The following is a 27,285-nucleotide window of genomic DNA, read 5'->3' as shown; positions in this document are numbered from 1 at the left end:
TTTAATTAACCTTTAAATTTATATAATATACATAATTAATATGTATTCATTTATTAATTGAATGAATATCTCCACCAGCATTATAAAACTTTTTGTTAATTCATCTGGCAACGGGAAATTCTGGATATTGAAACAGCAAGAAGTCGAGAAAAACATGTTCAAGATAACGATACATCAAACATACAAATTACAATCCTCAAAACATATCAACAAATTCGCTCTATATTAACAATGTCGTTTGTAAAAATGGAATGTTTGTTCCAACATGAAGGCCTAAATTGAGGAAATATGGACCTTTCCACTGAAGAAAAACAAAATTTTTATTTAAAGGAGGATCGAGGACAATCTACACAATCTAGAGAAAAAATGCATCAAGAAGTTTTGCATAACCTTTTTGTTATATAGGTTGCCCGCAAGCAAAAAGACTGTTCTGCTTGCTGTATATATTGGCTAGGAAAGCGAGAAAATTTCTTGGCTTAACCACTAATTCAATGAGGTTCGTGAGTTCCATACCAAGGGAATGTTTGAGCGACATATTCGGGACTCTAGGTAAGACTGATGCAAGTAGCATATGATTGAAGTACAGTTAAAGCTTGCTCTGCAATGGCCCTATTCCTTACTCGTTTCACCCAATCACCAACTATCTCTTCCGCTTGACTACCTTTGACACCTTGCTCAAGGGTGGCTGCTGCTTCGGCTAGCTTTCCTTCAGCCAAGTAATTATCAACTCTACTGATTAAAGACTCAATCCCTTCACCAGATTGGTCAACTTCTTTCACCTATAACGTAGTCAAAGGAAAGATTATCAGCAGCTTAGATCTATTATTATGTGAAAGGTAAATCCCATTTTTTTATACCTTCAACCAGGTTGCAATATGTGCTAAAGAATGTGTCAAGATGCCACCACCACCGAGTGGAATTAGAGTGAAGTGCCTTAGGGTCTCTTTCAAGCCATTAAACTGCAAGAACAAATGTCAAACAGTAATACAAGAAAATTACTTTCAATGTTGTGAATCAGTATCTGTTAGAATTACTATCGATCACTAGAACTATTAACTGTCACTGCTTACAAACAACATGGTTGAGGCTACCAAAACTTGAAACACTGTCACATGATCTACTGCTAAATTTTGGCAACTCTAGCAGTATTCCTGTCAATCTTCAAACTAAACTCATAAAACTGCTTAGATGAAAGCTCATACTTTCGCCCTGTCTCCATGCTATAGCTAAGGTGCTAGTGAGAAGATAACTTACGAAATTCTGCCAGACCATTGATTTGCTGATGCCACTTAGATTCACCAGTGATCTAGCTAAGACAATTTATATCTGGCTGGCAGATCATGCGGTACATAAAGAGAAGTAATACTTCCTTTTCCAGTACAAAATCAGACCAACCATGAAAAGGAAGAAAAACAAAAGCAAAAGCATTTCTTAACAAGCTTATCCTCACCAGTCTAACCCATCGAATCAAACCAATCCTATCTCTTTATAGTCCTCTAGCTTTTCAAGATCATTCTTAATTGTCTATACATCATAAAACCCTTATTTTCCATTTGGTATCAGGTTGAGAAGGTTCAGAATAGAAATGAGCCATTAACTCTGAAACAAGAAGCAAACATCCTTCTAGGTTGCTTTTAAATGCATAACATATTGTTCTTGTCCCTGTTTTTTGTTTAATTTTTTATCCAGTTGATACTTAAATCCAGTTCCCAGCACCAAGCTCACAGCTGAAGCAAACAAGGGATTCTTACTGCTGTTACAGTTTACAGATTTTCAATAATGGGGGTCCAACTAGAAGCCTCTCTCCTTGACCAGCCAAAATAACATTGTAATGCTTGAGTGCTCTTCAAAAATTGAAGAAAATTTGGACTAAGAAATCAGACCTTGGGAAATTTGACTGCCAACCAACCTAAATATTCTTTATTTCTCAATGTAATATGACTACAAAAACCAATCCTAATTAAATTGGGAGCAATATTAGGTAACAATAACGGAGGAAGGTGAGAGATGGATGTGCAAATAAGAAGGGTGGCAGAGCACAAGTTTAGTTCTCTTTATTTAGCATAACAAGAAAACTTTAACTTAAGTCCAACTTTCAGATATAATTTTTGCTAGTTAAAGACAATGAAACAATCATAAAAGCAGATCACGTTTTCTGCAGAGATAGGGGATTGTGGATGCCGCAATAAGAGGAAGAAAAGAGTTGACAAATTTATCAACAGGTGAAAGGGATGTATGTGAATGAAGCCAGGCATGTCTGTCCTCCCAGCTTCTAATTTTGGGAAAAACTAAGATTTTATATACTTTTAGCTTGCCTTAAGCATTTAAAATTCTAGGCTTCCGTTTTGTGAAAAATATCATGCTAAAAGTAACGCATACAATTCTTGCATTGCATTCTGCAAAGGGCAAACTATCAACCATGTAACCAAAGATTTTATTAGTATAGATTTTATCATTCGATAGGACTTCGAATTCACTAGTATAGATTTCTAAAACTACGAAACAACTTGCCTTTTGATTCAACTCTAGTAAAGTGTCTGTTCCACGGTACCGAGTTTCTTCTGGAAGAGATGAAAGGACCAAATCTAATACTGAATCCTTCTCAATGCCTTCAAGGTAGTTATGCAGAGCATCTATTTCTTTCTGGATTGGTAATCCTTCAGAAAGTGCATCTTCTAGTGCAAGTGCTCCCTGTAGGACCAAAGAACATTCAAATTATGGGGCAATAATTTACAAGTTGAGAAAAATTATTACTAAGACTATCAATCACTATATAACATAACTCAGGTTCCCAACTAAAAGTAAAATAACATGAGACTAAGAACAATGAAGTAAGGCAAAGAAGGTACCAAAGCGAGCTTGTGAACAGAATGACTCTTGCGTGCCTCTTCAGATCGTGCATAAAATGCCATACATAAGGCATTTATCTACAAAAGAATAATTCAGGCCATGTTTAGGGCCTCTAATCACATTCATGGTGCTGAATGGCTAATAATAAACAGCAAATATTGATTATGAACATTATTACTCAAGCATATATGGAGCATAATAACACATGTTTATTGCCCCTACATCAGATTCATCTGAACAACTAACAAACAATAAATCGAGAAATGCATTCACAATTATTGTTTTTAACTGATAAATATAAATAGTTTCCAATTTAGAAGACTGTTTTTTAATTGAAGTCATACTCATTCATCCTCAAATAATTGTTCATGTTTGATTTGGAACATTACAAATCAAAGAATATATCATAAACTTTTCTGGCTTTCATTTTTTTGTACAAAAATAGGTAGTACTAGTTAAACTTCATTTTGGTTTCTGTAATGTTGGAAATCTAATTAAACTGTTTAGATCATCAATCAACACATTCCAGCAAATGATCATATCCAGAAAATTTTAATGGCAAAATCTTAGATTTTGTGATCAATGATTACTTTTAATGAGTTCAATTTTCAACACAATGGATTTTCATTTTTCATGTCAGATTTATATATATTTAGATATTGTAGACAATGTCTAACAAACACAAGGAGCATCACCATAGAGAACACAGAAAGTATGGAAGTTGATACTGCATTAAACTGAAAGCTAAAAGCATTGATGTCTAACATTTGGATTGTCACTTTGCCCTGCATGCTATATGCCCTAAAATAAGAGCCACAAGGCTTTATATTCCAACCCATCATATGAGAAAAATCTAGCAGCATAACTTTTAAATTTCCTTGTTCCATCTTTTATCAAATATCAATGAAAAGCATTTTTTTAGTTCATTTTTTCATCCTGAAAGGTAGCAAAGTTCTTTTTTTTTTTTTTTTAAGTTTTTTATTAAAAAAATTCCAACAGGAGATAGCTTACATGGAGATTTGCTTCAGCCATTTTTTCGATCTGTGTTGCTTTCTCATTTGCAATTGCTGCAGCCAGTTCTGCTTTTCCTAACTCCTGAGCCTTTTGCAACTTCAGTTCAGCTTCTCTTTCCTGCAATAACCAAGAACTAACAACTTGAGTTCATGAGTAATGAAATTACGCTACAGAATTCTTTTCTAGCATAAATTTATGTACCTTTTCTTCAAGTTCCATCCTATGTTTCTCTTCCAATTTTTCTTTAAGCAATTTTATAGCAGCTGCTGCTTTTGTTCTTTCTCTCTTTAATTCCTGAAAGTGGTAAAGTCCAATTCTCAGCAGCTTGAATCCACAAAATTATATAATCACCAGTCTTTTCTTTTACTTGATTTTTTACCCCTTTTGAGGGCTTATAACTAATATGATCATTTCTTTTAATCCATCTGTAACTAAACTGTGACCTTCCAAGGTAAAAACAGCAAAATAAGTATGCTCATCAAAATCCATAATACATAATCAAAGAATAGCTTAAGTTGATTAATAAATATGCAGACGTAATTTCATTAACTAGCATAAAAATTCAGAGAAACCGATTGTGATGGATCGTCCCAGTTTAATTCATAGTCTTTGTCTTTCCTTATGCCTTACAAACAGACCGACATTGTTCCACACAGATAAACAACACTTACCTTTTGTCATATTACAAACAAAACAGGAAAAAGCCAAATCTATAAGATAAAATAAAAATTGCATGAACTCCATTACATGGGATAAATATTTTCTTTAAGGTGGTGAAATGTTAGAGCTTCACCGATCAATCACCACCTAGAATGTGCATTTCTACCATGCGTTGGGTGATCAAGCACTACAGCACCCTCAACTTTAATCAAATTGCTTGTGTTAGATGAAGCGCCAACCCACCTATTCTGACTAATATTCAGTCCTGACATGCAGATTCTACAGATACAAAGAGCAAATGGATTCACCATAACCCTTAAAGCATGAACTGCAGATGGTAACCATGATGGCTAAGTGGCAAGGTTAAAGGGCGGGGGGAGAGATAGATATGTGTTAGAAGCCATGCTATCAAATATGTGTCACTCATAATGTGGACGGTAGAAAAAAAATAAAAAAAGAAAAACCCTCTTCAAGGTTAAAGGGAGGGGGGAGAGATAGAAATGGGTTAGAAGCCATGCTATCAAATATGTGTCACTCATAATGTGGAGGTAGAAAAAAAAAAAAAGAAAAAATCTCTTTTGGAGGAGTTCATTCATAGAAGAAATTTTGAAAGACAATAATTTACTTAATGCCACAATAAGAGATATAGTTCAAAAAGAAAGAAAAAGAATCAATTTTATTAAACCCTTACAAAAAAAAAAAAAAAAAGAATCAGAAGACACAAATACTACAAAAAGAGACGGAAAAATTACTTATTTTTTCTAACTTTTGATTTTTACATAGCAATGAAAAAGGAGAAAGGAAAGCATCATCACCAATCTACGAACTAAACTGAGTTTTAATGGTGATTGAAAAATGATTTTGAAAGACGTCATAAAAACAAGAGTCTAAAATGAGTTATGAGTTATGACCTAAGTGATTGATTTGCGAAGCAAGAGCAAGAGAAAAGAGCAAGTGAGACCATGAATGCATCAGTCAATAACATGTGAGTAAGAAATAAAGAAATCCAATACGCATAGAGCTGAGAAGCAATGACAAAGAGTTTGGTTATCAATCACAAGAAATATAACATAATGAAAACAAGGAAAATAAAAAACAGCCATAACCTTATCCAAAATGGCTGCCTCTTCTGTACGCATCAGTTCCCTGGCTCTTGAATCCCTTAATTCCTTTTCATATTTCTCCTAAAGAAAGAAAAAAAAAAGGCATTAGCAAATGGTATGGCATGACCAAAATGAAGTTGCAGAAATTAAGAATCCAGATAATTTATACTAGAACATATAGTGAAAACTTCAGACCTTCAATGCTCGTTTTTCTTCAATAAAAGCATGTGCATCCAACTCAGCTTGCCGCTTTTCAGCAGCATGAATGGTTTGTAGGAAATCAAGAACTAGTTTTCCATCCTTCAATAAATATCCCACATTCGGTTCATCAATTGCTGAACCAAAAGCCTAAAGTGTTAAAAAGAATAAAAGCCTAGTATTAGTTGGCATTTTCCCTTATCATATGTATTAAGCAACAAATAGAAGATGTAAATAACCTCTGTTTCTTTAGAAAGCTGCTCATATTTTATGTTTAGAGAAGTTAAAAAGCTTTCATCTGCCTTTTCCCTAAGGTGATAGGCATCAAGAAGAGAACTTAGAGCTTCTATATCTTTACTTGGTTTATCCTGCAGCAAAGTAACATCAAATGTGGTTTTGTATCAAATCTGATAAAGATAAGCAAGCACATACAACACACACAAACACACATAACAGTCTTCCCCAATTAAACACAAAGGCATAAAAGAAGCTTTAATCCCTCAGATGTTGCAACACTAATCCAGTTTCTAGGGGGATCAAACTTCCCTATAAAGCCTTTCCTTGCCTAGAAAATAAACAAGGGAATGTAATGGTTCTTTCTCATCCGAAAGCATTAGCTATGTATCCAAAAACAGTAGACAGCCTCTGAATCATTAGCATATATATTCACATATAAAATGGAGAAAGCCTTCCAATTATACTTCTTGTTTTTATCCCCTTTAAACCAACAATGTGCTGAAGAGCATGATAAACACAAGGCAGGTTCCAAAGTTAAGAAAAATCATATAATGAAAACAAGAAAAACCATGGCAACAAAGAGAGTTTTTAATAAGTTTCAAGGACCGACCTTCAAAAAATAGCAATGGTTCACGTAGGCATTCCAAGAGGTTACGAATCAGAAACGACACAAATGTAAGTTGTTAAGAAAAGAAACCGATGAGGGGAACAAAGGATACCTGTTGTATGTCTGATGTAGTGGGATGCAGAGATGACACAGTTTTTATTTGGCTTTCTTCAGGGGCTAAACTAGGTGCTTCTACTCCTTTTCTTGTTTCATCCTGTAACAAAGGAACACCAAAAGTGGATCATATTGAGCCTGTGAAGTATATGTGAAACTAGATAGAGATAGTATTTTTCTGGTATCAGCTTTTAGGAATGTACAGTCAGCCTAGAGAACAGGCAGGTTGTGTTGCTGCCATCTCACTCGACACTCGTCATTTAAAAATGCAAAGACATAAAAAGAGATCCAATGCCTAGAAGTTACAATGGTTAAGCCAGTCTCTTTGTGAATGAAACCTCCGCATAAAGCTATGCCCAACCTAGAAAACAAAGAAAGGCACCATGGTTCTTTGACATCCTGAAAATTTTCTTTACGCACCCATGCATACAATTAAGAAAGATGGCTAGATTCCAAGATTCAGGTAGATTATATTGAAAGAAACGTGAATGTGCATAGATACACGCATGATGTGCCAATGGTGTTTGTTGGAAAAACAAGTGACAATTAGCTAAGGTGTGTCACCGTCAGAAACAACACAAATGTAGGGTGTTAAGAAGAGAAACTGATGAAGGGAACAAAGGATACCTGTTGTACGTCTGCTGTAGTGGGATGCAGAGATGGCAAATTTTTTATTTGGCTTTGTTCAGGGGCTACAATAGGCACTTCTGCACCTTTGCTTGGTTCATCCTGTTACAACGGGAAACCAAAAGTGGATCATATTGAGCCTGTGCAGTATAAGTATACCTTGATAAAGATAGCATTTTTCCAGTATTGGCTTTTAGGAATATACAGTCAGCCTAGAGAACATGCTGGTTGTGTTGGTGCCACTTTACTCGACACTCGTCATTTAAAAATGCAAAGACATAAAAAGAGATTCAATGCCCACAAAGTTACAATAGTTAAGCCAGTCTCTTTGTGAATGAAACTTCAACATAAAGCAATGCCCAACCTAGAAAACAAGGAAAGGCACCAGGTTCTTAGAGATCCTGAAAATTTTCTTTATGCACCCATGCATGCAATTAGGAAAGACACCTAGATTCCAAGGTTTAGGTAGATTATATTGACAGAAACATGAATGTGCATAGATACGCACTTGATGTGCCAGTGGTGTTTGCCAGGCAAACAAGTGACAATTGGCTAAAGTGTATTGCTGTCATAATTAGGTCGTTGAAAGATAGGAATAGATTAGCAACACTTTACTAACAATAACAAAGTAATCTATATTGTTTATCTGATCACCCTTCAATAGAAGAACAATGGCTTGCATAGGCATTATCCCTAAAAGATAGAATCTGTTATTCTTCAAAATTTCATAGCATCTATAAGTTCAAGAGATCAGCATCAACATAAATATAGGGTGCGGTGCAGAAAAAAGGGTACCTGTGGTCTGTCGGTGGTAGGGGAAGATGGCACACTTTTTGTCTCCTTTTCTCCAAGGGATGCACCTGATTGGGTATCCAATGGAATATCTTGAATTTCCTTGCTTCGTACTGTTGCAGTTTCAGACTCAACCTTTTCAAGATTCCCCTCAGCTGATACAGCAACATCTACACTGTGATCAGCAGATGGCAAGCTGCTCTGAGAATATTCTGATAATGCCTTTTCCGGTACAGGTGTTGTGCTTTCTCCAAGTGTCTCATTCGACTTATCTTCCACATTAGACTTGTTTTCACCTTGGGTTTCACTCGAAATTTCATGCTGAGGAGGAAGATCAATAGAAGTTGCAACCTTTTGCTCCAGCAAGTCCTCATAAGGAGTCAATTTGTTTATTTCTTCATTATGGGAAGAAACAACTTGGATGTCCTTTTCATTTTTCTCATCAAGACCAATCTTCGTCGAATCAAAAGAAACCTTGGGGCCTTCGCCAAGATATTGATCTAAGTATCCAGCTTGGTACGCAACCAAGACAGCACCACCAATAACAGCACTTCCGATGACGACTTTTGAGAACCCACTCTTCGATTCAGGTGGACCTCCGGCTGAACCAGGTTTTGGAGTAGCATTTTTTCCAGGTGAGGTCGAAAATTCCTCTCTCGAATAAATAAATGGTGATGAACGCTACATTTTTCACCACGCGTTATAGATAGAACAATTATTAAATAGTGCATTGGAACTCGAAATTTGATACTGAAACTTAAAACATTTCAAATTACCTGGGATATAATCTGCCTTGGTATTCTCCGAGGAGACCCTCGGCGACGCGATAATTCCAAAATTGACCTTCGAAGCATGCTGCCAGTTTACCCTTTTTTTGAGTAATTGGGATTTTGAATTTATATTGCGGTGAAGGTGTTTGCGTAAATGACTGACAGAGGAAGTGAAGTCTTTCTCGGGGTTAAGCGAAAAATCACGATCGCTTTCCCGGGGAGATGAGGCGGGTTCCAAATGCGGATCGCCTTTTGGGACTTGAAACGTGGAGTTGAAAGTGTCTAGTAGGGTGCGTCTGACAGCCCGGAACTATTGAACGTTACTCTCTTTTTTCACTACCTATTTTCATTGTTTTTTTTCGTAAAAAACAACTATTACTGTTTCCAATTCCACTTCTCTTTTATTTTTTTCGTTACCAACTTATTTTAATTTGTATATATTTATTTTAAAAATTAATATTTATTTTTAATAAATTATTATTATCTGATTTATTAATTGATTAAAGAAATTTGAAGAAATATTAAAAGTTTAATTTTGAATTAAATTTCTTTTTTTTTATTTGTACTAAAATTTTACCGTTTTGATGTAATAAAAAAATATAAAATTTATATTTATTAATAATGTATTAAATATAAATTTTTATAAATAAATCAATTTTAATAGAACACTAATCAAGTAATTAATTCTTACTAAAATTAAAACTAAGTAAAATGCAAAATTAAGTCTAAGACAAATTTTTATTGAATAATATGTTAATTTTCTTATCGTTGAATTTTTATTATTTTATTATTATCACATTATTGTGCATGTCTAATAATAATCTCCCAAAAGTTATAAATTGTTTTAGATTTTTTTTTAGCTTGTGAAAAATATTTTAAACAATGAAATTTATAAAAATGCAAAAAAAAAAAACAAAACAAAACAAAAAGAAGGATAATATTTTTCTTTACTTTTTAAATAATAACATTAATATAAAAAGATAAAATTACAATTTTTTATTAAAAAGTTGTGATAATTACATATTACCCCTTTTTTTAAGCTTTACTTTTTTTAAACTATTTTGGTCAAATTACATAATTTTATGTATAATAATATAAACAAATTTAATTTATATTTTTTGAGATAAAAATGTTTATTCAGAATATATGAAATTACAAAATCATCATTAAAATTACAAGTAACTTTTGTAGTCCTGAGTACGGGTGTAAATGATACATTAGTACTCACAAGTTACTCGGGTTTGATTCGAAAAAAACTCGAATTCGGTTGGATTATTATCGAGTCGAGCTCGAGCTCGAGTAACTCGACTTATCGATCGAGTAAAATTCGAGTATTCTTATATCTGACTCAAGTAACTCGCGAGTCTAATCGAGCTTTTATATTTAAATATATTTTTATTATTTTAATTAATAAAATATTTCGAGTCCGAGTTTAAATTCGAGCATGAATAATCGAACTCTTATCGAATATATGAATCGAGCTTATTTTTACATATTAATCGAGGTTAATCGAGCGAGCTCGAGTAGCTCGAATTCGATCACGAATCGAGCTCGAGCTTGAAAAATAAAACTCGATCGAGCTCGAATCGAGTATCGAGCCCCGAGTTGTGAGTCGAGCTCGAGCTTGAACTTCTCACTATTCGATTCAACTCGACTCATTTACACCCCTAATCATGTATGCTACTGATACGACTTTCGTAAATATCACATCAACAATTTTTTTTCTTTCCCATTTCTGTTTAGAGAAGGAAAAAAATTATTAACATGGCATTTATATATTTAGAAAAAGTTACATAACGATTCCCATAATTAAAAATTTGTTGCAATATATTTTATAATTAATTATATTTTAAACTAACATTTTATCTTAAAAAATAAAATATTAAATTTATTTAAATTATGAAAACTTCTAAATGCACCTTAGTTTTTTTTTTTTTTTTACTTTTTACATCAAAAATTTATTATTTTATAACAAAATATCCATTAATAAAATTACTTAATTATTTTTCTATTTCTTAGCAATATTACGAGAAAACCATGAAGAAAAATAAAAAAAAAGAATTTCACAATAATGTAAAAAAAAAAAATGTAACAAAAGCTTACAGATTTGCAATTAACTTTTAGATGAACTTGTGATTTTAGTTGTATTAAATTTTTTATCGAAACCGAGAAAGAGGAAAAAATGGAGAAATGAATATGAAATATGTTTAGGAAAAAGAAGAAAATGAAAAAAAAAAAAAAAAGTGTAATGAACAAAAATATATGTTTAAATTTTGAATTTATAATATAAATAAAAATAATATATTAAAAAAATACAAATAGAAGCTGCCTGAAACTATTATGCAGAATAGATTCTAATTTTTGCATTGTTAAATGACTTACCCATGGTAACTATTTTTTTCGCCGGCATCCTCTGGACTCTGGAGAACTAACTAAAGCTGCCGCCTTCAGTCCCTCGCCGACCCGCCAAATCAAAACCAAAACACCAAAGCGCCCAACAGTCAGTCGCCACTCTTTCTCGCCTGTTTTCAGCCGTTTCGGTGCTAATATTAAGAACAAAGAAAGAATGGGTCACAACAAGCCCCGGCGTTTCAAAACCCACTCTCATCGGGGACAGTCAAGCAGAAACCATCAATTCCAAAGGTAATTTTTCAAAACCATCCCCACTTTTCCAGTTAACTTTTAAACTCTTTCTACTTTCTAAACCCAACTTCCAACTTTTTTGTCTCTACTTTTTCCAGGGAAGATGATTCTCTCCCACCTGATCAATGTACCAATTCTGCAACCACTTCTTAATTACTTCTTTAGTTATCCTATTTTATTCAATTTTCGTTTGGGTATATCAGATGTTTGATGTTTTGCCGCCGTGATAACTGCTTCTTTTTTTTTCCTTCTCCGTTTGCAGCACCTGAGGAGGACCCAAATGTTCCTAAAATTCAACTTGCTATGTGGGTGTGTATTTTCTTCTACCACCTTTTCTTTTTTCATTAGTAAGGTTTTTTTTTTCTTTTTTGCTAGCTATTATTGAAGTGTTTATGTGTTGGTAGAATTTGTGCTAGGAAACTTTTGGTTGATCAAATCCTGGATGATATCTCTTTACATTTTTTAAAAAATAATTTCTAAATTCCCGCAACTTCTGAAATATTATTATCATATTGCCGGAACCAATGGCTATCAAAATTCTAATAGCCTAGCAATGTCAAGTTGTTGTCCTCTTGAGTTTTCAGTTTTATCCAATCTTGGGTTTTTGCTTATTGTCGTGATGAAATTGATCAAAAATGATGTTGGCCTTTTTCTTTTTTTTTAATGGTTGTTTGTATCAATTACCCTCATTATTTTGATTTATTGACTCAGGATTTTGGACAGTGTGATGCAAAAAGGTGCACTGGGCGTAAACTTGCAAGATTTGGGTTGTTGAAAGAAAGTATCTGCTATACACAATTCCCTTCAAATTTAATTTGGTTATGCATATTTGAGTTTGTCTTATTTGTATCATGTTAGATGTGCTTTCCCTTCCGTAGACATTGTCATGCAAAAATTATACTGTAGTTGTTGTAAATGAGAAATGTGTTGTAATAAAGCTGTACCATAGGAGATATTGGAATAAGTAAGAGTGAAGGATAAGTTAGAGACTTTGGGTGTGAAATTGGGTTATGAATGCCAATGGGTGTTTGCTGGCATTGTTATCAAATCTATTTTGAGCAATAAGATGTGCAAGCTTTTATATACAGAAAGGAAGAAGAGGAAATTTCCTAGAGAACTGCTTTGGGTTTTAGGAAAGAAAAGAAAAAGAAAAAATCAACATAGAATTGTTGGAGGTATTGACTCTTGGTTCTAGGGATAAAGACTACCATTTAGCTTATTCATCTGATCCAGATAGATTATGCAATTATAAGTGGTCCTAAACTTATGCTTTAGGAAAATGAAGTTTCACCTTTCACTTCCGGGGATTTGGAAAGTGGTTCAAAGATTCTTAAACTGTGATCAGGCTATTTGTTGATTTTAGAATCTTGCATTAATTACCTGTCAAATGATTCGCCAATGATCAATTTAGAGAATAGTAGTAAGTTCAATTTAGTTTCCATAAGATCAACCAATTAATTCATTAATGTTGGTCTATAAGGACATCTTCACTTTCTACTAATCTGGAGCATTTAATGATTTCATGCAGGACTTGCGTGTAAATAGTGGTTTTGGGGGCATTGTTTTAAGGTACTTTCAACAACTTTTTTTTTATCTGGGGAAAAGGAGATTCAAACCCAGCTTTTTTAGCAGGGGGATACGTGCACCTAGTATTGAGCCAAATGCTCAGGGTGCTACTTTCAACATTCTTTATGGTGTATCTCATCATCTCAAACAATATCACCTCATATTTGTTCTTTCTTACTAATATTTTCCTCATGGCTAATTCTAGACTGATGCATGCATCTAAGAATACTCCTGATTAATGTTGAAAGCAAGCTGCCGGCTCTGCTATTACTTTTACCAAACAGTTTTTGCAAGCTTGTGTATTCTACTTCTTCATGCTTTGTTTTGACTTCCATAGTTTTCTTATTATCTGCTTTAAACCTCTGTTGGCAGTCCTGTTGGTAATCAATGTGTCTCAAAAGAAGATTACAACTTAATGAAGAGGAAAGGATTAGCTGTTGTGGATTGCTCATGGGCACGTCTGAGTGATGTACCCTTCATGAAGCTTCGGTGTGGTGCTCCTCGCTTGTGTATGAATATCAACTTTAAAATTGCTTGCTATTTGAACTAACATGCTGCATCTTGTCAAACATGTAGATTTGGTTTTTGCCTCAACAGTCTATTAGTTCTTGTTTTGTACTCGTATACTGTCATCCCAAAATTACTGCTAGTATGCAATTGTTATCCATAATGATTGGAGATCCATATGATGTCTTCAGTGTTGAATTTATCAAATTTATTCTCAAGTCAATATGTTGCAAACTTTTGCTTAAATCTTGTGGAACAATCATGACAGCCTTTTCATTGATATCAACAGTAACAAGTCCCCATTGATCTATTCTTTTCTTGTTACACTAAGAAGCCAGGAGTTCTTTCTTGATTTTTTTTTTTATTGAATTGTATGAATCAAATAGTTGCCTTGATTTTATGACATGTGCAAGTTGATGTCATTGTTCTCGCACTGTTGTGGAATTTCAGTACTTAATGTGTTTGATGATGTTTTAATATTAACATTATCAGGGCTTGCTTGCTATTAATAGTATTTTTTAGATAAGCTAGATGTATGTTTTACTTGCAATTTGATTTCTATTTTTGATGCCGAGGTGATACTTTATGAAGTGTTTATTCCCTAGTTGATGTCTTATTATTCTGTTGACTTTTTATCAACTCATATTACAGTTGTTTTTTTTGAGTGGCATGTTACAGTTATTACTTGTATATAAACTCAATTAATTTCACTTGCATCACATATGATGACAAAATTTAAATGACAACTTGAAATTAATAATACTTCTGCCTATGCTTGTTATTGCATTTTTTTATATTCACTTTAGTTGGCTTTCTTACATTAAACATTTTAGTGAAAGTATACTTGCATATTGTTTGGCATCTGTACATTCCCCTATCCTCATTAAGAGTGATTCATATTTTACTGGTTCTCCATAGTTTTCAGTTCTCCTGTTTTATGAATTTGATCAGTTTCTTGGAATTGCAGTGCCATGGCTAGTGGCTGCAAACCCAGTAAATTATGGTCGACCATGTGAACTATCATGCGTAGAAGCATTATCTGCAGCTTTACTGATATGGTACTTAACTTCTTTCCCCAACTACCATATGGAACGCTCCACAATCTATAGCAGTTGTCTTGCCGAATGCATTTGTGCATGCTCTGAGCCTCTGACAGCTATGAGCTCTGGTTCTGTTTAAAATGGTGCATATTGTGATTTTAATCTGTTGGGACTTGGGAGGGATGTGCCATGCTAGCTGTAGTGAGTATGAATCATATTTTAAAAAATTAATATTTTGGAGCTTATTCTATGGCCTAAATATAAATTGTGCTCGTGCCCATGCATGTAGGGGAACATCTGTTTGATATAATGGCATTTTGGTTTGTACTAGTCATGCTGCTTTCTGGCTATATGAATGTCAGTAGAGCCTTGGCATCATTTGAACTTTGGAATTTTATAAAACTAAGGATACATCCCTTACATATAGCTCTGGCATTGATTCCAAACTTAAGTAAGATTTATTTTTTAACGAAGATATTGGTCTGGCATTCTTAATTTTTTCCCAAGACGCAAATTGTGAAGTTAATATGTCACTGAGAGTCAGAAATCTTCTGATTTTTTGTTCCTTTCCATTGTTTTAACAGTGGGGAAGAGGAAACCGCAAATTTGTTATTAGGCAAGTTCAAATGGGGTCATGCCTTCCTGTCCCTTAACAGGTACTTTATTATTATTTGGTCCAAAAAGTTCTAAATTGGTTGAAATGCATTATCATGTTGAAGATGGAAAACATCAATTGAAACTTGAATACTGCTATAAAGATGTTGTACTCAATGCTTAAAGATTGAACTAGCAGTCACTTATCTTTTTTTTCTTTCCAAAGGGATTGCTAGGAAACTTGCAACTCTATTCGATTCTAAATTCCCATTTTTCCATATAGAGCTGGCTGATGTCTCAAAAGACATTTATAAGAGATCTCCTAAGTACTAATTGAATTCCCACATGAAATCATATAATCCAAATAAATAGATCCAAAATAGACAAAGTATGTAATGTAAACCTTAAGCAATCATCCTCTGATAATGCTCTCTAAATAGGCATAATAGAAAAAGCTAAAACCTAGCCATCATTTAAGCTTACTTTAGTTCATTTATGTAATAATTATTTTTTATCTATTATGCCTAAAATTGCATGAATCTATGGGGCTGTATTTATTAAAGCTACCTGATCATATCAAATTCCCCTTGAAACCACAAGCATACAAGAGCACGTGTTCAATATTTTTCATTTTTTTTCTCATGGAATTTAGAGGGATGTTTATTCATGCTTTTTATTTCCATCCATTGCGATTGGTATCCAATACTTGGCTCTCAAGTTCAGGAAATATGGGTTTATTTGGGTTTTTGGTTAGCTAGAGGGCAAGGTTATAAATCTAAGTGAGCTTGGAATGTATTTGGAGCTTTGAACGCCCATCAGAAAATAAGGCCCAACTACTAGTAAAGAAGTTATGGAACCAGTTATCTGAAAATTATTGTAGAAAGCATCCATATCATGTACTTCCTGCAAAGTATTTCATATTCGTATTGATTTCAAGCAACATTATTTACAATAGAATTATCTCATCTCCTTTGATGGATTGACATACTTCTTGACACATTTTCTGAAATTTTTGGCTAATTTGATTGGTTTAGGGAACTTTTGAAGGCATATTATGAATGTGAAAATAGTGCTGACATCATATCAGTACAAAATTCTTGGCTTTCCCAACAAAGTCAGGTTCCAAAGGTTCTGCCGGATGCAGAAGGTAAATTTATTTTTGCAATTGTCAAGCAAAAATAAAAAAACCCTTTTTCGATGTCATTACCTCTTAGCAACATCTGCAATTTTTTTTATGGGACTGATGGTAGGAGTAGACGATCAATACTACTGCTACAAACTAATGCTTTTCTACCTCATGGGGATGGCTGCAGTGGGTCCTATCATGCCATTATGCTATGTTTAGGCCATAAGTTGAGCAAGTTAAGTATAAGCAAGTTCCTTTTTGTTAGTTTCCATCTATGTCTTCTTTGGTCCTCGCTTCCCTCTTTTGACACAGACATTCTCCATTTATCCACATATTCTTATAGGGGAATTTTTAGACCTTCTCACGTGTTGAAAGCACCATAAGTTTCAATTTCGCAATTTGCCCTTAACCAATGCTATACCAGCTATTGTTTCCCAAAGACGATGATGCCATTTCCAGTTGGTGCCATTTCTGATCCTTGATTGCTGCTGTTTCTAATGATTAAAATATACTTTTTGGCTGATGACCTATCCCTCGGCCCTGCAACACTCTCTCACAGAACACACGCACCATCTTATTTTCTCTAATTTGCTATTCATCCACATTTACCTAGGGCGGGCCTATGATGTGCTTTATAACAAGAAGTCTATCTGGTAGTTATTTTACTTTGAAAACTTTTTCCCTTCGTTACTTGTCATGGATTTAATTACCTACAATTTCATCAAATCAAGAATACATACACATTCACGGTTTTCAGTACTTTTAATAGCAAATTAACAACTTTAAGATGTAAAAGTGGCCTGATAATGCTTTTACCTTCTGATGTTATGTGAGCAGACATCAACGAAGGTGAGGATTCTTCCAGTGATTCTGAAGACGGGCTTCCTCCCCTTGAAAGGAATATGAACCATTTGAGTTTGCATGAAAGTGACGATGAAAGTGAGTAGGTAGGATCCTACAGTGGTTTCAATCACATTGGAGATGCAATGAATCAAGGAGCAACCAACAAAGCAATGCGGAGTCAGAAGTAAGCAACATGAGAAATGCCCTCTTTATAACTTTATTTATATGTAGCATACCCGTTATGCTTTAAATATTAGTAAGTTGAGTTTTACTGCAATCCAATTGTGTTTGGGAAATGTATTCCAGGGCCATTTTCTGGATATGCTGTAGCACATGGTTATTGTCTTCCTCTAGGAGCTTGTTTTTCTTGCTCGAATGCGCTCAACTTTGGTTGTTTAAGAACTGTGAAGGCAAAACCACCGTCCTGAATGTGCTTTTGCTCTTAATAGAAAATTTTACCCGGCTTCGCTCGGATCACAATTTTATTAAATATAAATAAATAATAAATATTTATAAAATAACATCTCATGTGAACAAATCAATAAATTCATTCAATTAAAATTTTATTAATGTATAAACTAAAAACTAAAACTTAATTTCTAATGATACAAAACTAATAATTTAGGCTTTTACAACATATTCAAACGTAAAAGATCAAATTAAAATATAACTATTTGGAATTTGCTTTATACGTATTTATATTATTTAATAAATACGTTAAATTTAACTAACACTAATTGTTAAGTACATTTGTTTATAATTAATTAAGTACATTGATATTATAGATTTATAAATAACTAAGTTTATAAATAATTTGATTCACGCAATTTGAATTTAATTTATGGTTATTTATATTATTCAATAGTATATTTGAATTTAGATTCAAAATATTAAATTTAAAACATTAAATATGAAGTACATTCATCCATTATTGATTAAGTTATATAATGAATTCATGAATTGTTAATTTCATGAACAGTTAATTTATGAATAATTAAATTCATTTATGCAATTTAAAGTAAAAATTAAAAATATTAGTGAATAATATTCATGAACTAATCAACCGTAAATTTTATCATCTATCTCTTATAATTAATTCAATTTAATCCAATCAAAGACTCACAGTTAGAGACATGTGTTATTCAATTAGATATTTAAATTGACCAAATGTCATTGTTAATAATTTTTCTCTTTCCTTTAAGAATTTTTTTTTGATTAATTTCATTGCAGTTTAATTTCTATTCTTATTTAAAGTAAATTACTCTTCTAAATAAAAAAAAAAAAAAAAAATTTATAAGTTTGCATCAGATTGACAAAAATAAAGTCTTTATGAAAAAAAAAAGCAGCTTTTAAAAAAAAATATTTCTGATCAAGTTCTCTTTTTCTTTTTCTTTTTTAATTTTTGATTTATTTTTTTGCATTTGTTGAAAATAAAAAGAAAAAGATAGAAAGAGAGTGTCGGATATAATAAGAGGAATTAACTAAAAAAAAAAATTATTATACAAACACTTGGCATAAAATTAGATTTCAGTGAACAAAAGATATTCAGTTCCAATTTTGAGATTTTTTTTTTTTTTTTTTAAATTTCAAAGGGTAGAACCCTACGTTAAAAGGGAAGGGAGGGATGATGTCTTCTTAAAGTTTTTTTTGCCACTAAACAAAAAAGCTGAAGACAATTTTGAGACTACTTTCATTATATTGTATAGATTTCACGCATTAGAAACATTATTTTGGGTCTATGCTCCACACTCGGCTTCTTCCAAAGGATATTTGGGGAGCTATCATCGCTTGCTTTCCCGAATTTCTCGGACTATGCGAAGCTTAATTTCAGAGCCATCACAGCTTTGATGCACGATTTCCAGCAGGTGTGATGAAATGTTAAAGCCAATATAGGTAAAAAAAAAAAAGGTTTTCGGAATATGGGTTTTTTTGTGCTTCTTTTGGATTTGTTTGGTGGAAGGTTGGATTGAGCATTGGGAGATGTGGACCAAAGCAATTCAGATTCTTTTTTCTTTTGTCGGATGATATTTGGAAACAATAGTTATAGTAGTTATTCCAATTTGTATTAAAAGATGAGTAAATTTCACTCAATTTTACCCGAATCTTATTTAACTCACTCAATTTTAATTTGTGCCATTAACATCACTCAAATTTGATAAACATATCAAATGTGATCACTTTACAAATTTCATCTAAGTATTTGACAGAAAAATTATATCAGCACTACATCATCCTCCATATCACCTAATTAAGCCACCTACAAATAAATAAAAAAATCACTAATTGTCACATTTTTTTTCTTTTCTCTCTATAAATTTCTTCTCACAGTGCCTCTCACAAAAAGAAAATTTGAGCACCACTATACCCATCGTCGCCTGCCGTTACGACACTCCGACTGCCATCTTCTGCCTCTCAGAGGCTCCAAAACATCACCAAATTTCATTTTCAGACTTCCTTCAGCCTCCCCTCTCTCTTCTTACGTTTGGATTTTTACAAAAAGAAGAAGAATGGCCAGATCTAACCCGAAATTTTATTGTTACTTTTAAGGATGTAATTAATCGAATTCGAATCGATATAGTATCAAATTCAAATTTGAATTCGATTTAAAATTTAAAACTTAAAATTCGATTCGAACTCGATCAAATTTTATTTTTTTAACTTAAACTCAACTCAAGATAAAAATTAAGTTACTTAAACATATTTAATTAAGTTCGATTAACTTATAAAAATAAACTCGATTTTTATATTTAATAAAAGCTCGATTATTTATGCTCGAGTTCAAGCTTGAGTTCAATATATTTTATTAATTAAAATAATTAAAATATATTTTAAATATAAAAATTCGATTAAACTCGCGAGTTATTCGAATTAGGTAAAAGAATACTCGAATTCAGCTCGATCGTTGAGTTGAGCTATTCGAGTTCAAGCTCGACTCGATGATAATTGAACTCAATTCAAATTTTATTCGAATCAAACTTGAATAATTTACAAGTACTAATGTATCATTTACACTTTTAATTACTTCTCAACTCCATTTTATTGTTGCTAAAACCAGCCACCGATTAGAACTAGAATTAGCAACAGGTCAGGTTGAGGCAGGCTTTTGCTCGTCCTGAACCTGACCTGACTTTGTATTCATAATACTCGACTCCGATTAGATCTGAATTTTTTTTTATACCAGACGCAAGTTGATTTTATATTGTCTAAACTGTACCCGATTCGATCTAAAATTAATAAAATATACTTTTTAAAGATATAAAATATTATATTTTTTTAAATATAAAATATTTAAATATATAATTATATAAATATATATAAATAAAAAATAAAAAAATAATTTTTATATAATATCGGATTAAATTGGATTTGCCTAAAACTCAAACTCAACTCCACCCGAAATCTAATTTTCAAAAAAAAAAAATAAACCCTATGAGATTCAGTCGGATCGAAATCCGTCGAGATCGAGTTATCAATCCTAATTAGAACAAATCTTCTTTGTCCTTTTTTTTCTAATTCTATTTCGAATTACCAACCAAAACAATTTTGGGTGTTGGAAAACGATTTTCTATTGGATCGAAAGCTTCTTTGCTGTTGATATTCATGGTTTCTAAACAAGATAGTTCATCTTTTACTAGCAATTAATTTGCCATCTATAAATTCCTTTGTGTTTGTGTCATCTTGTTTATTGAACAAACCAATCCAAATTAATGATTTCTTATTTGCAATATAACATGTCTCCATGATCCAGACGAAGTCCTACAATCACATTATTGTAAGACCACAAACCAGATTAATGTTGGATTTGCAATAGCTGCTCCTACATTCTCTTCAACAAGCAGTTGTTAAGCTTCTCTTTGATATGATATTGGTAAGGACCTACGATGTTGAATATAATTCATGTTCTTCCTCCTGTTGGTAAGAACCGTACACTGGTAAGGCACTTAGCACCAATTATGGGTGTTGTCAAATGGTTTTCTATTAGGCTTACGTGGCAGCTTATACGGCATCTGACCTGAAAATCACATCATTTTCCAGTTAATAATTAATTATAGCATAATTACTGCTTAATTCATTAATGATTAATGGAGTAAAGAAAAGTCCAAAAACTAAAAAAAAAAACCGAAAAACAATTCTTTTCCATGGGTAAAAAGTAATAATGGGAATATATATATATATATATATAATAAAATTGAATTTAAAATATATCTCATTAAAAAATATATATCATTAACATCAAATAAAACTATTGAATGTTAATTTTTTGCATTTGGTCTCAATATTATATATATTTTCTTTTGGATACTCACAACTGTTATTTATTTTTTTAATATTTTACATGAATTTGCAAAAATGGAAGCGATGTGTCCCTGAAAATATTATAAGAAAACCTTCATTCTTAAGGAGGCATTTCCAAAATTAAAAAAAAAATCAAAGGGTAAAAAGTGTAATTTCAATTAAAAATAAAAACCATCACGTGAGTTAAGCATGAAATCCCCAACAGAAAGACATAAGGGCAATTTGGGCATATGAATAATAACCAAAATCAGTATTTCTAGAAGACTTGGCCTCGTCTTTTCTGATTCGATATTACAAGACTCAAGTTTTTAAAACCCTAATTTCACCCTTCTCTTTAATTTTCTTCCCCCACTTGTCTCTCAAATTTTTTTTTTTTTTAAAAAAGAAAACCCAAATTATAATTAATAGAAAAGATCAATTTCTCATCAAACTTTCACTCATAAAACTCCTTTTCTATTTGCCATTTGTTTTTTTTTTTTTTATTTGTGCTTTTTCTTCTCATTTTTTCCTTGTTTTAGATAGCTTTGTCTTTGTTGAAAACTAGGGTTTGCTCTAATGGTGGGTTTTGTGTGTTGAAATTAGGGCCTTTACAGATAAAATTTTCACTTCTTTCTCCTATAAGGGAACTGTGGGTTTCGTGGCTTCCCAGACATATAATCCTGTGAGTAATCTCTCTTCCTTTAATCTCTGCAAGCGTTTTATGGGTTTTATTGGATTTTTATGATTAATTTTTTACATGATTGCTTCGTGTCATTTGTTTCTTGATAAAGCAGCATTTTTTTTTTGTTGGGAAAGGGATTTTTAATTTTTGAAGTTAGGATATGAGAAATGATGGGCTGGAAAATGGTTATATTACTTTGTTTTATGTTTTGATTTTGTAGGGTGTTGGGGCATTATGGGATTAAGATAATTGGTGGGTTTTAGTTCATCAAAATTACCAAGAATTTATTTTCTTGAGGTAAAAGGAAAGATTTTTTTGACTTATTGAATAAAGTTTTCTAAGAAGCATTACTCCGTTAGAGTGGGTTTATCCTGTATGATATCACATTTTTACCAATGATTTCCGGAATGATCTTCTTGAGAAGATAACGTCTTTTTTTACGGATCCAGCTGGCAGAGGAATTTGCTGTTGTGGACATTTTGTCCAGGAAAATAAGATAAAAGTTCATTTGTGGTTTTAGAGGTTTTGTGTTAACTTAATGCTTTTTGTTTACCCCTTTTCATATTGCATGAAGGTTTGATTTTCTTTGCCTTGCTGCATTTATTGAAATTGCTTAAACAGCTTGTTATAATGCCTTTGACTCCATTATTGCTTCTAGCTTATATGTATGATTAACTTCATTTTGCAATTTGTAGCATGTTTTCTTTGTCCTTGTTCCTATCAATATGGGTGTTTTCTTTCTGCTGTGCACGTTTTAATTGAGCCTTTTCTTGTTGGATTCTTTGGTGAATGACTGTGTGAGGTGTATGATATTTTCAATTAGGTTTGGAAGGTGAGTTTTGGTTGGAAAAGATGTCATCAAGGTATCAAATACTTGGCAATCGACCAATTGATCAATGGAGGGTTACAGAGTTGAAAGATGAACTAAAGAGGCGGAAAATGACAACTCGGGGCTTGAAAGAGGATTTGGTAAAACGTTTGGATGAAGCACTTCGAATTGAAAGGGAAAATGCTGCAATGGAGGCAGATAATGGTTTTAATTCTGATCCCCAGCCTGTAGTTGAGGGAGGGATTGAAAAAGAAATTTCAGTTATTTCTGAGACAGTTGAAGATGCTGTGGATCATGTTGGCAGTGAGATTGAAAAGGGGAGTGGGGTTAAGTTTCAGGTTGACATTAATGATAATGCAGCTGCTTTGGGTCATGGAGAAGTTCAAGGAAGTGACATAATGGTGGAACAGGAGCCCGTTATTCAAACCACCACAGTTCAGACTGAGATAACAGTTTCCAAGACTGTAGTATCTGAGGTACCATTGATTGGACAAGATTTGCAGATCTTGGGACAAGAGGAGAATGTAAATTCTAATATCCAAGTGGAGGATGAGGATCCAAAGCCCCAGGTGGAGAATGAGGGTCCAAAGCCCCAGGTGGAGAATGATGATCCAAAGGCCCAGCTGGAGAGTGTGGGTTCAAAGTCTCAGCAGGAGAATGATGATCTGAAGCCCCAGCTAGACATTGAGGATTCAAAGCCCCAGCTGGTGAATGAGTGTTTAAAGGCTCAACGTGAGGATGACATGCATGACTTTTCTGCTTCGAAAAACCAGGTATCTGAGGTCAGCCCTATTTTAGGGTTTCGAGTAAAATCTGATTCTATTTCTACTGATTCTGTGTCAATTAATGAAAAGATTGAACTAAAGGATAATATAATTGCTGATAATGTCAAATTAGACTTAGATGTTGTTAAGCTGGAGATGGTGGAACCATCATCCTGCAATGTTATCCCAATTAGTGGTGAATTGCATCCAATGGGTGTTGAAGAGCCACTTGAGAACAAGGCTTCTGTTGATGAGAGAGATGACAAGAATGTTACAAATGCAGACAGGAGCAATAAAAATGACAGTGCAGAGGTGGGGTACTCAGAAAAACTAAATTTAGATAGAAGTTCTGGTGATGACTCCATGGAGGAGGATGTGCTTGAGAGTAAACAAATATATTCAAAATGTACTGGTGACATGGGAGAAAATAGTGACAGAAATGAAGCGCTTATTATCAAGGAGGAAAGCCCTGTTAATGTTGTAGGAGATGGTTTAACTGCTGATAAAAAGGATGTGTTTGTTGAGAATAAGAGCCGTTCTGCTGCTCCTTTTGAGAAAAGAAAGCTTCATGGTAAGTGACTACTGCTTGCCATTGTTACTTCCTTTCTTTGCATGTCTACATACTTCTACTTTACTGTTAGCATTTTCAAGAAAAGGTGTGGGCTAATAGTGCTCGTAAGTAACAGACATCCTTAAGAGTTAAGACACCTTATTCAAGTTGGTTTTTAGAAATTGGCTCTGCTTCAGTGTGCACTTTTGGAATGCGATGCTTTTATTTAAATTTTGGTTTGTAGACATAGTTTCCATGGATGGCACTTGCTATACATATTATGAGAGAGCTTGTTAAAACACTACATTTTTTAAAGTTAATCTATAATTTTTGGCTAGAAATTGCTATAATGGTCATTTCTATTTTTTTCAAAATTGGTATTTGTCACTGCCTGGACAACAGAATTTCCAGGTATATTTTATAACATTAAGTTTACTTAAACTCTGTTGTTGAGGAATAAATTTTAAACATTTGCCCATTAGTGGGAATAAAACTGATAGTTTTCTTCTGGCTGAATGAGCAATTCTCACGTTTTGATCTGCCTTTACAGATCAGAAAGCTGTTGGGAACAATGAGCCTTCAAAAAGGCGCAAATGGAACTCTGGCAATATAAGAGTTCCAGAGCAGCAAGGCTCTAATCTTAAGCCCACCACCACACCTAAAGACTCTACTCAGCCTGCTGCTTTGAAGCATAACTTCTCTAGATCAGACTCCACGGCTAGTGAAGATACACCCAAGGAACGAGTTGGTGAGTTGTCATTTCTCAGTCAGATATAAAGGAATTCTACTGATTGTTGCTTTTAAAATCTAAAAGATTTCCGTTTCATCTTTCTTATTTGGCAGTTCTGCCGTCACAAAAACCTCCGACCACTTCCCTCAGAATTGATCGTTTTTTGCGCCCTTTTACTTTGAAAGCTGTGCAAGAACTTTTGGGGAAAACTGGAACTGTTATGAGCTTCTGGATGGACCATATTAAGACCCATTGCTATGTTACTGTAAGACTTATTACTTTGTTCTAACTCCTATCTCTTTTGTTATTGTATATATCTCTTTTGTTATTGTATAAGAACTTCACTTCCCCTGAGACTTTTGGGGTCTGTTGATTAATTTTTCATTTTGTTGTCTGTGACTTTTGTATGTTGGGCTGATTCAGTAGATCTTATCATCTATTTGGGGAATTACTTTTTTGATGCAGTATTCATCTGTGGAAGAAGCAATAGAGGCACGAAATGCTGTTTACAACCTGCAATGGCCACCTAATGGTGGACGTCTATTGGTGGCTGACTTCGTTGATCCCCATGAAGTTAAAATTCGGCTGGAGGCTCCACCTCAGACTCCAACTACTCCTGGGACTTCTGGTCCTACTGCTCCTCAAGCTCAGCCTACTTCTCAGCCCCAGCCCTCACCTCGTCTCCAGGTTTCTAGGCAGCAGCTTCCACAGCCTTCTGCACTTCCACCACCACCACCACCCTTGTCTAATCCACCAACAGTTAGAGAAAGGCTACCTCTTCCACCACCACCTCCTCCAGAGAAACTAGATACTCCTATTGTCACTCTGGATGACCTGTTTCGGAAAACCAAAGCAACTCCTCGGATTTACTATTTGCCTCTGTCAGAAGAACAAGTTGCAGCAAAACAAGCAGCATGTGGCAGAATCACCAAGCAGTAGGGATCAGGCTATAATTTATCCCTGGCTGCTCTTCGGATTTTCTTATCGGTTGGTCTGTATGTTAGATAATGGTAAGAAACTGTCACATAATTTCGTCTTTGCAGGTCTGCAGGTGTTGCTTATTTGAAGGAATTGTCCCAGCCATGTGGAAGGAACTTGGTCGGTGATGGATTTTGGTTTTCTGAAGGCTGCTTTGGGCTGAATTTTAAATTCCGTTTAGCATTAGAATCCTTAAAACTTAGAGCTTTCTTTAGTAATGGATTGATTCTCCTTTGCTTGAATTTGGTTCTCCTATTGAAAAATAGCCCCTACTACTTTTATGAACCTAATTTGATGGAATCTGACTTGTGTACGATGTTTGGCATACATTTGTTTGTCAAGGAATGTAGAATTCCCAATATTTTTATCATCTCAAATTCAATTTTCGATATGGTTCAGCTCTATGCGTAGATTCATGGTTCCTAGCTTTAGAGCTATGATTCAAAAGACGGGTGTGGTGGACGTATTGGGGCTGTGGAGCAAGTGACCTTGATGTTCATATTCTCAAATTCTTTACCTCAAACACTGGGAATCTCTTCTGTTTATTTTCGTAGCCCATGTCACAATCATATTCAGCATTTGTGCCAATGTCGATGCTAAATGCCCGGTGGAAATCATCCCCAGGAAGGATCACTCAGATTGCTTGAGCCCTCTCTCGTTGGCTGATGAAAGGTAAAGGGCATTGCCCCCCAAGTTGTTGACAAAGGAAACTATTCGCAATAGTATAGCTGCAAATAGCCAGATCTAGAATCATGGTGTTCCTCTCTTAATTTTATTAAACATTGCGGGCATGCATGCATCGCTTCCACAACTGATCATCACTGGGAATTAATTTAACTCTGCTGCAATAGCAGTGTGATATAAAAGTGATATTAAAACAGGTTTAATATCCTTCTCGCTCCCTGTTCTGAAATGTTCAAATTGAACATTTTATTAAGGTGCATTTCTAGATTTTATAATTTAAAGATTGCTGAATCATCTTTAACATTTTATTAACCCATGAAAATGTATGTTCACGAATTTTAAGAAACCAAAATCCCAACACACGTTTTATTATATTTATTATTTTTTAATTTTAAAAAAAGAAATATTAATAACCAATCTAATTTTTTTTCTATTTTATTATATATGAACTATCTACTTTTTATTCCTACATTTTTTTTAACAAGTATTTCCTATGTTTTAA

At 33.6% G+C, this 27,285-nt stretch overlaps 3 protein-coding genes across 6 annotated transcripts; 2 read left to right on the top strand and 1 right to left on the bottom strand.

Moving 5' to 3' along the window:
* Nucleotides 1-204: 204 nt before the first annotated feature.
* Nucleotides 205-9,219, bottom strand: LOC111299841 (MICOS complex subunit MIC60, mitochondrial-like). Its single transcript, XM_022895315.2, has 13 exons — nucleotides 8,979-9,219; nucleotides 8,206-8,883; nucleotides 7,411-7,512; nucleotides 6,782-6,883; nucleotides 6,065-6,193; nucleotides 5,823-5,975; nucleotides 5,631-5,708; nucleotides 4,066-4,158; nucleotides 3,862-3,981; nucleotides 2,850-2,927; nucleotides 2,512-2,691; nucleotides 858-959; nucleotides 205-779 (listed from the first exon to the last, which is right to left on the bottom strand). Exons 1-13 carry the CDS (start codon nucleotides 9,054-9,056, stop codon nucleotides 546-548), a joined length of 2,127 nt encoding a protein of 708 aa, XP_022751050.2. The 5' UTR covers nucleotides 9,057-9,219; the 3' UTR covers nucleotides 205-545.
* A 2,074-nt stretch (nucleotides 9,220-11,293) lies between these two features.
* On the top strand, nucleotides 11,294-17,676 carry LOC111299840 (uncharacterized). 3 transcript variants are annotated; one of them, XM_089747804.1, is made up of 11 exons: nucleotides 11,294-11,615; nucleotides 11,714-11,742; nucleotides 11,878-11,924; nucleotides 12,327-12,394; nucleotides 13,146-13,184; nucleotides 13,554-13,690; nucleotides 14,656-14,746; nucleotides 15,313-15,384; nucleotides 16,357-16,469; nucleotides 16,573-16,683; nucleotides 17,286-17,676. In XM_089747804.1, the coding sequence occupies exons 1-10, from the start codon at nucleotides 11,539-11,541 to the stop codon at nucleotides 16,665-16,667; spliced, it is 768 nt and encodes a 255-aa protein (XP_089603930.1). In that variant the 5' UTR covers nucleotides 11,294-11,538; the 3' UTR covers nucleotides 16,668-16,683; nucleotides 17,286-17,676. The 3 variants fall into 3 exon arrangements, with proteins under 3 accessions (XP_089603930.1, XP_089603931.1, XP_089603929.1); XM_089747805.1 differs by having other exon boundaries at nucleotides 11,296-11,615; nucleotides 16,636-16,683; XM_089747803.1 differs by lacking the exon at nucleotides 16,573-16,683 and having other exon boundaries at nucleotides 11,299-11,615.
* A 4,193-nt stretch (nucleotides 17,677-21,869) lies between these two features.
* On the top strand, nucleotides 21,870-26,986 carry LOC111299836 (uncharacterized). 2 transcript variants are annotated; one of them, XM_022895305.2, is made up of 6 exons: nucleotides 21,870-22,248; nucleotides 23,072-24,412; nucleotides 24,942-25,139; nucleotides 25,235-25,386; nucleotides 25,587-26,056; nucleotides 26,165-26,986. In XM_022895305.2, exons 2-6 carry the CDS (start codon nucleotides 23,101-23,103, stop codon nucleotides 26,508-26,510), a joined length of 2,478 nt encoding a protein of 825 aa, XP_022751040.2. In that variant the 5' UTR covers nucleotides 21,870-22,248; nucleotides 23,072-23,100; the 3' UTR covers nucleotides 26,511-26,986. The 2 variants fall into 2 exon arrangements, with proteins under 2 accessions (XP_022751040.2, XP_089603928.1); XM_089747802.1 differs by having other exon boundaries at nucleotides 25,587-26,341.
* The last annotated feature ends 299 nt before the right edge of the window (nucleotides 26,987-27,285 follow it).

Source organism: Durio zibethinus, chromosome 18 (assembly GCF_047325235.1).
Source record: "Durio zibethinus cultivar Kanyao isolate XHJ-2024 chromosome 18, ASM4732523v1, whole genome shotgun sequence".
NCBI classification, from domain to species: domain Eukaryota; kingdom Viridiplantae; phylum Streptophyta; class Magnoliopsida; order Malvales; family Malvaceae; genus Durio; species Durio zibethinus.
The sequence above is the reverse complement of the archived record's forward strand: the minus strand, read 5'-3'. Positions and strand labels throughout refer to the sequence as shown.

Coding starts and splice junctions, on each gene's coding strand:
- LOC111299836 (XM_022895305.2), top strand. CDS start 23,101: ATGTCATCAAGGTATCAAATACTTGGCAATCGACCAATTGATCAATGG. Junction 25,387..25,586: donor AGACCCATTGCTATGTTACT/GTAAGACTTATT, acceptor TTTTTGATGCAG/TATTCATCTGTGGAAGAAGC. Junction 26,057..26,164: donor TGTGGCAGAATCACCAAGCA/GTAGGGATCAGG, acceptor TCGTCTTTGCAG/GTCTGCAGGTGTTGCTTATT.
- LOC111299841 (XM_022895315.2), bottom strand. CDS start 9,056: ATGCTTCGAAGGTCAATTTTGGAATTATCGCGTCGCCGAGGGTCTCCT. Junction 5,976..6,064: donor AGCTTTCTAAAGAAACAGAG/GTTATTTACATC, acceptor TTAACACTTTAG/GCTTTTGGTTCAGCAATTGA. Junction 2,692..2,849: donor CTGTTCACAAGCTCGCTTTG/GTACCTTCTTTG, acceptor TTGGTCCTACAG/GGAGCACTTGCACTAGAAGA.
- LOC111299840 (XM_089747803.1), top strand. CDS start 11,539: ATGGGTCACAACAAGCCCCGGCGTTTCAAAACCCACTCTCATCGGGGA. Junction 13,691..14,655: donor GTGTGGTGCTCCTCGCTTGT/GTATGAATATCA, acceptor TTGGAATTGCAG/TGCCATGGCTAGTGGCTGCA. Junction 16,470..17,285: donor GGTTCTGCCGGATGCAGAAG/GTAAATTTATTT, acceptor TTATGTGAGCAG/ACATCAACGAAGGTGAGGAT.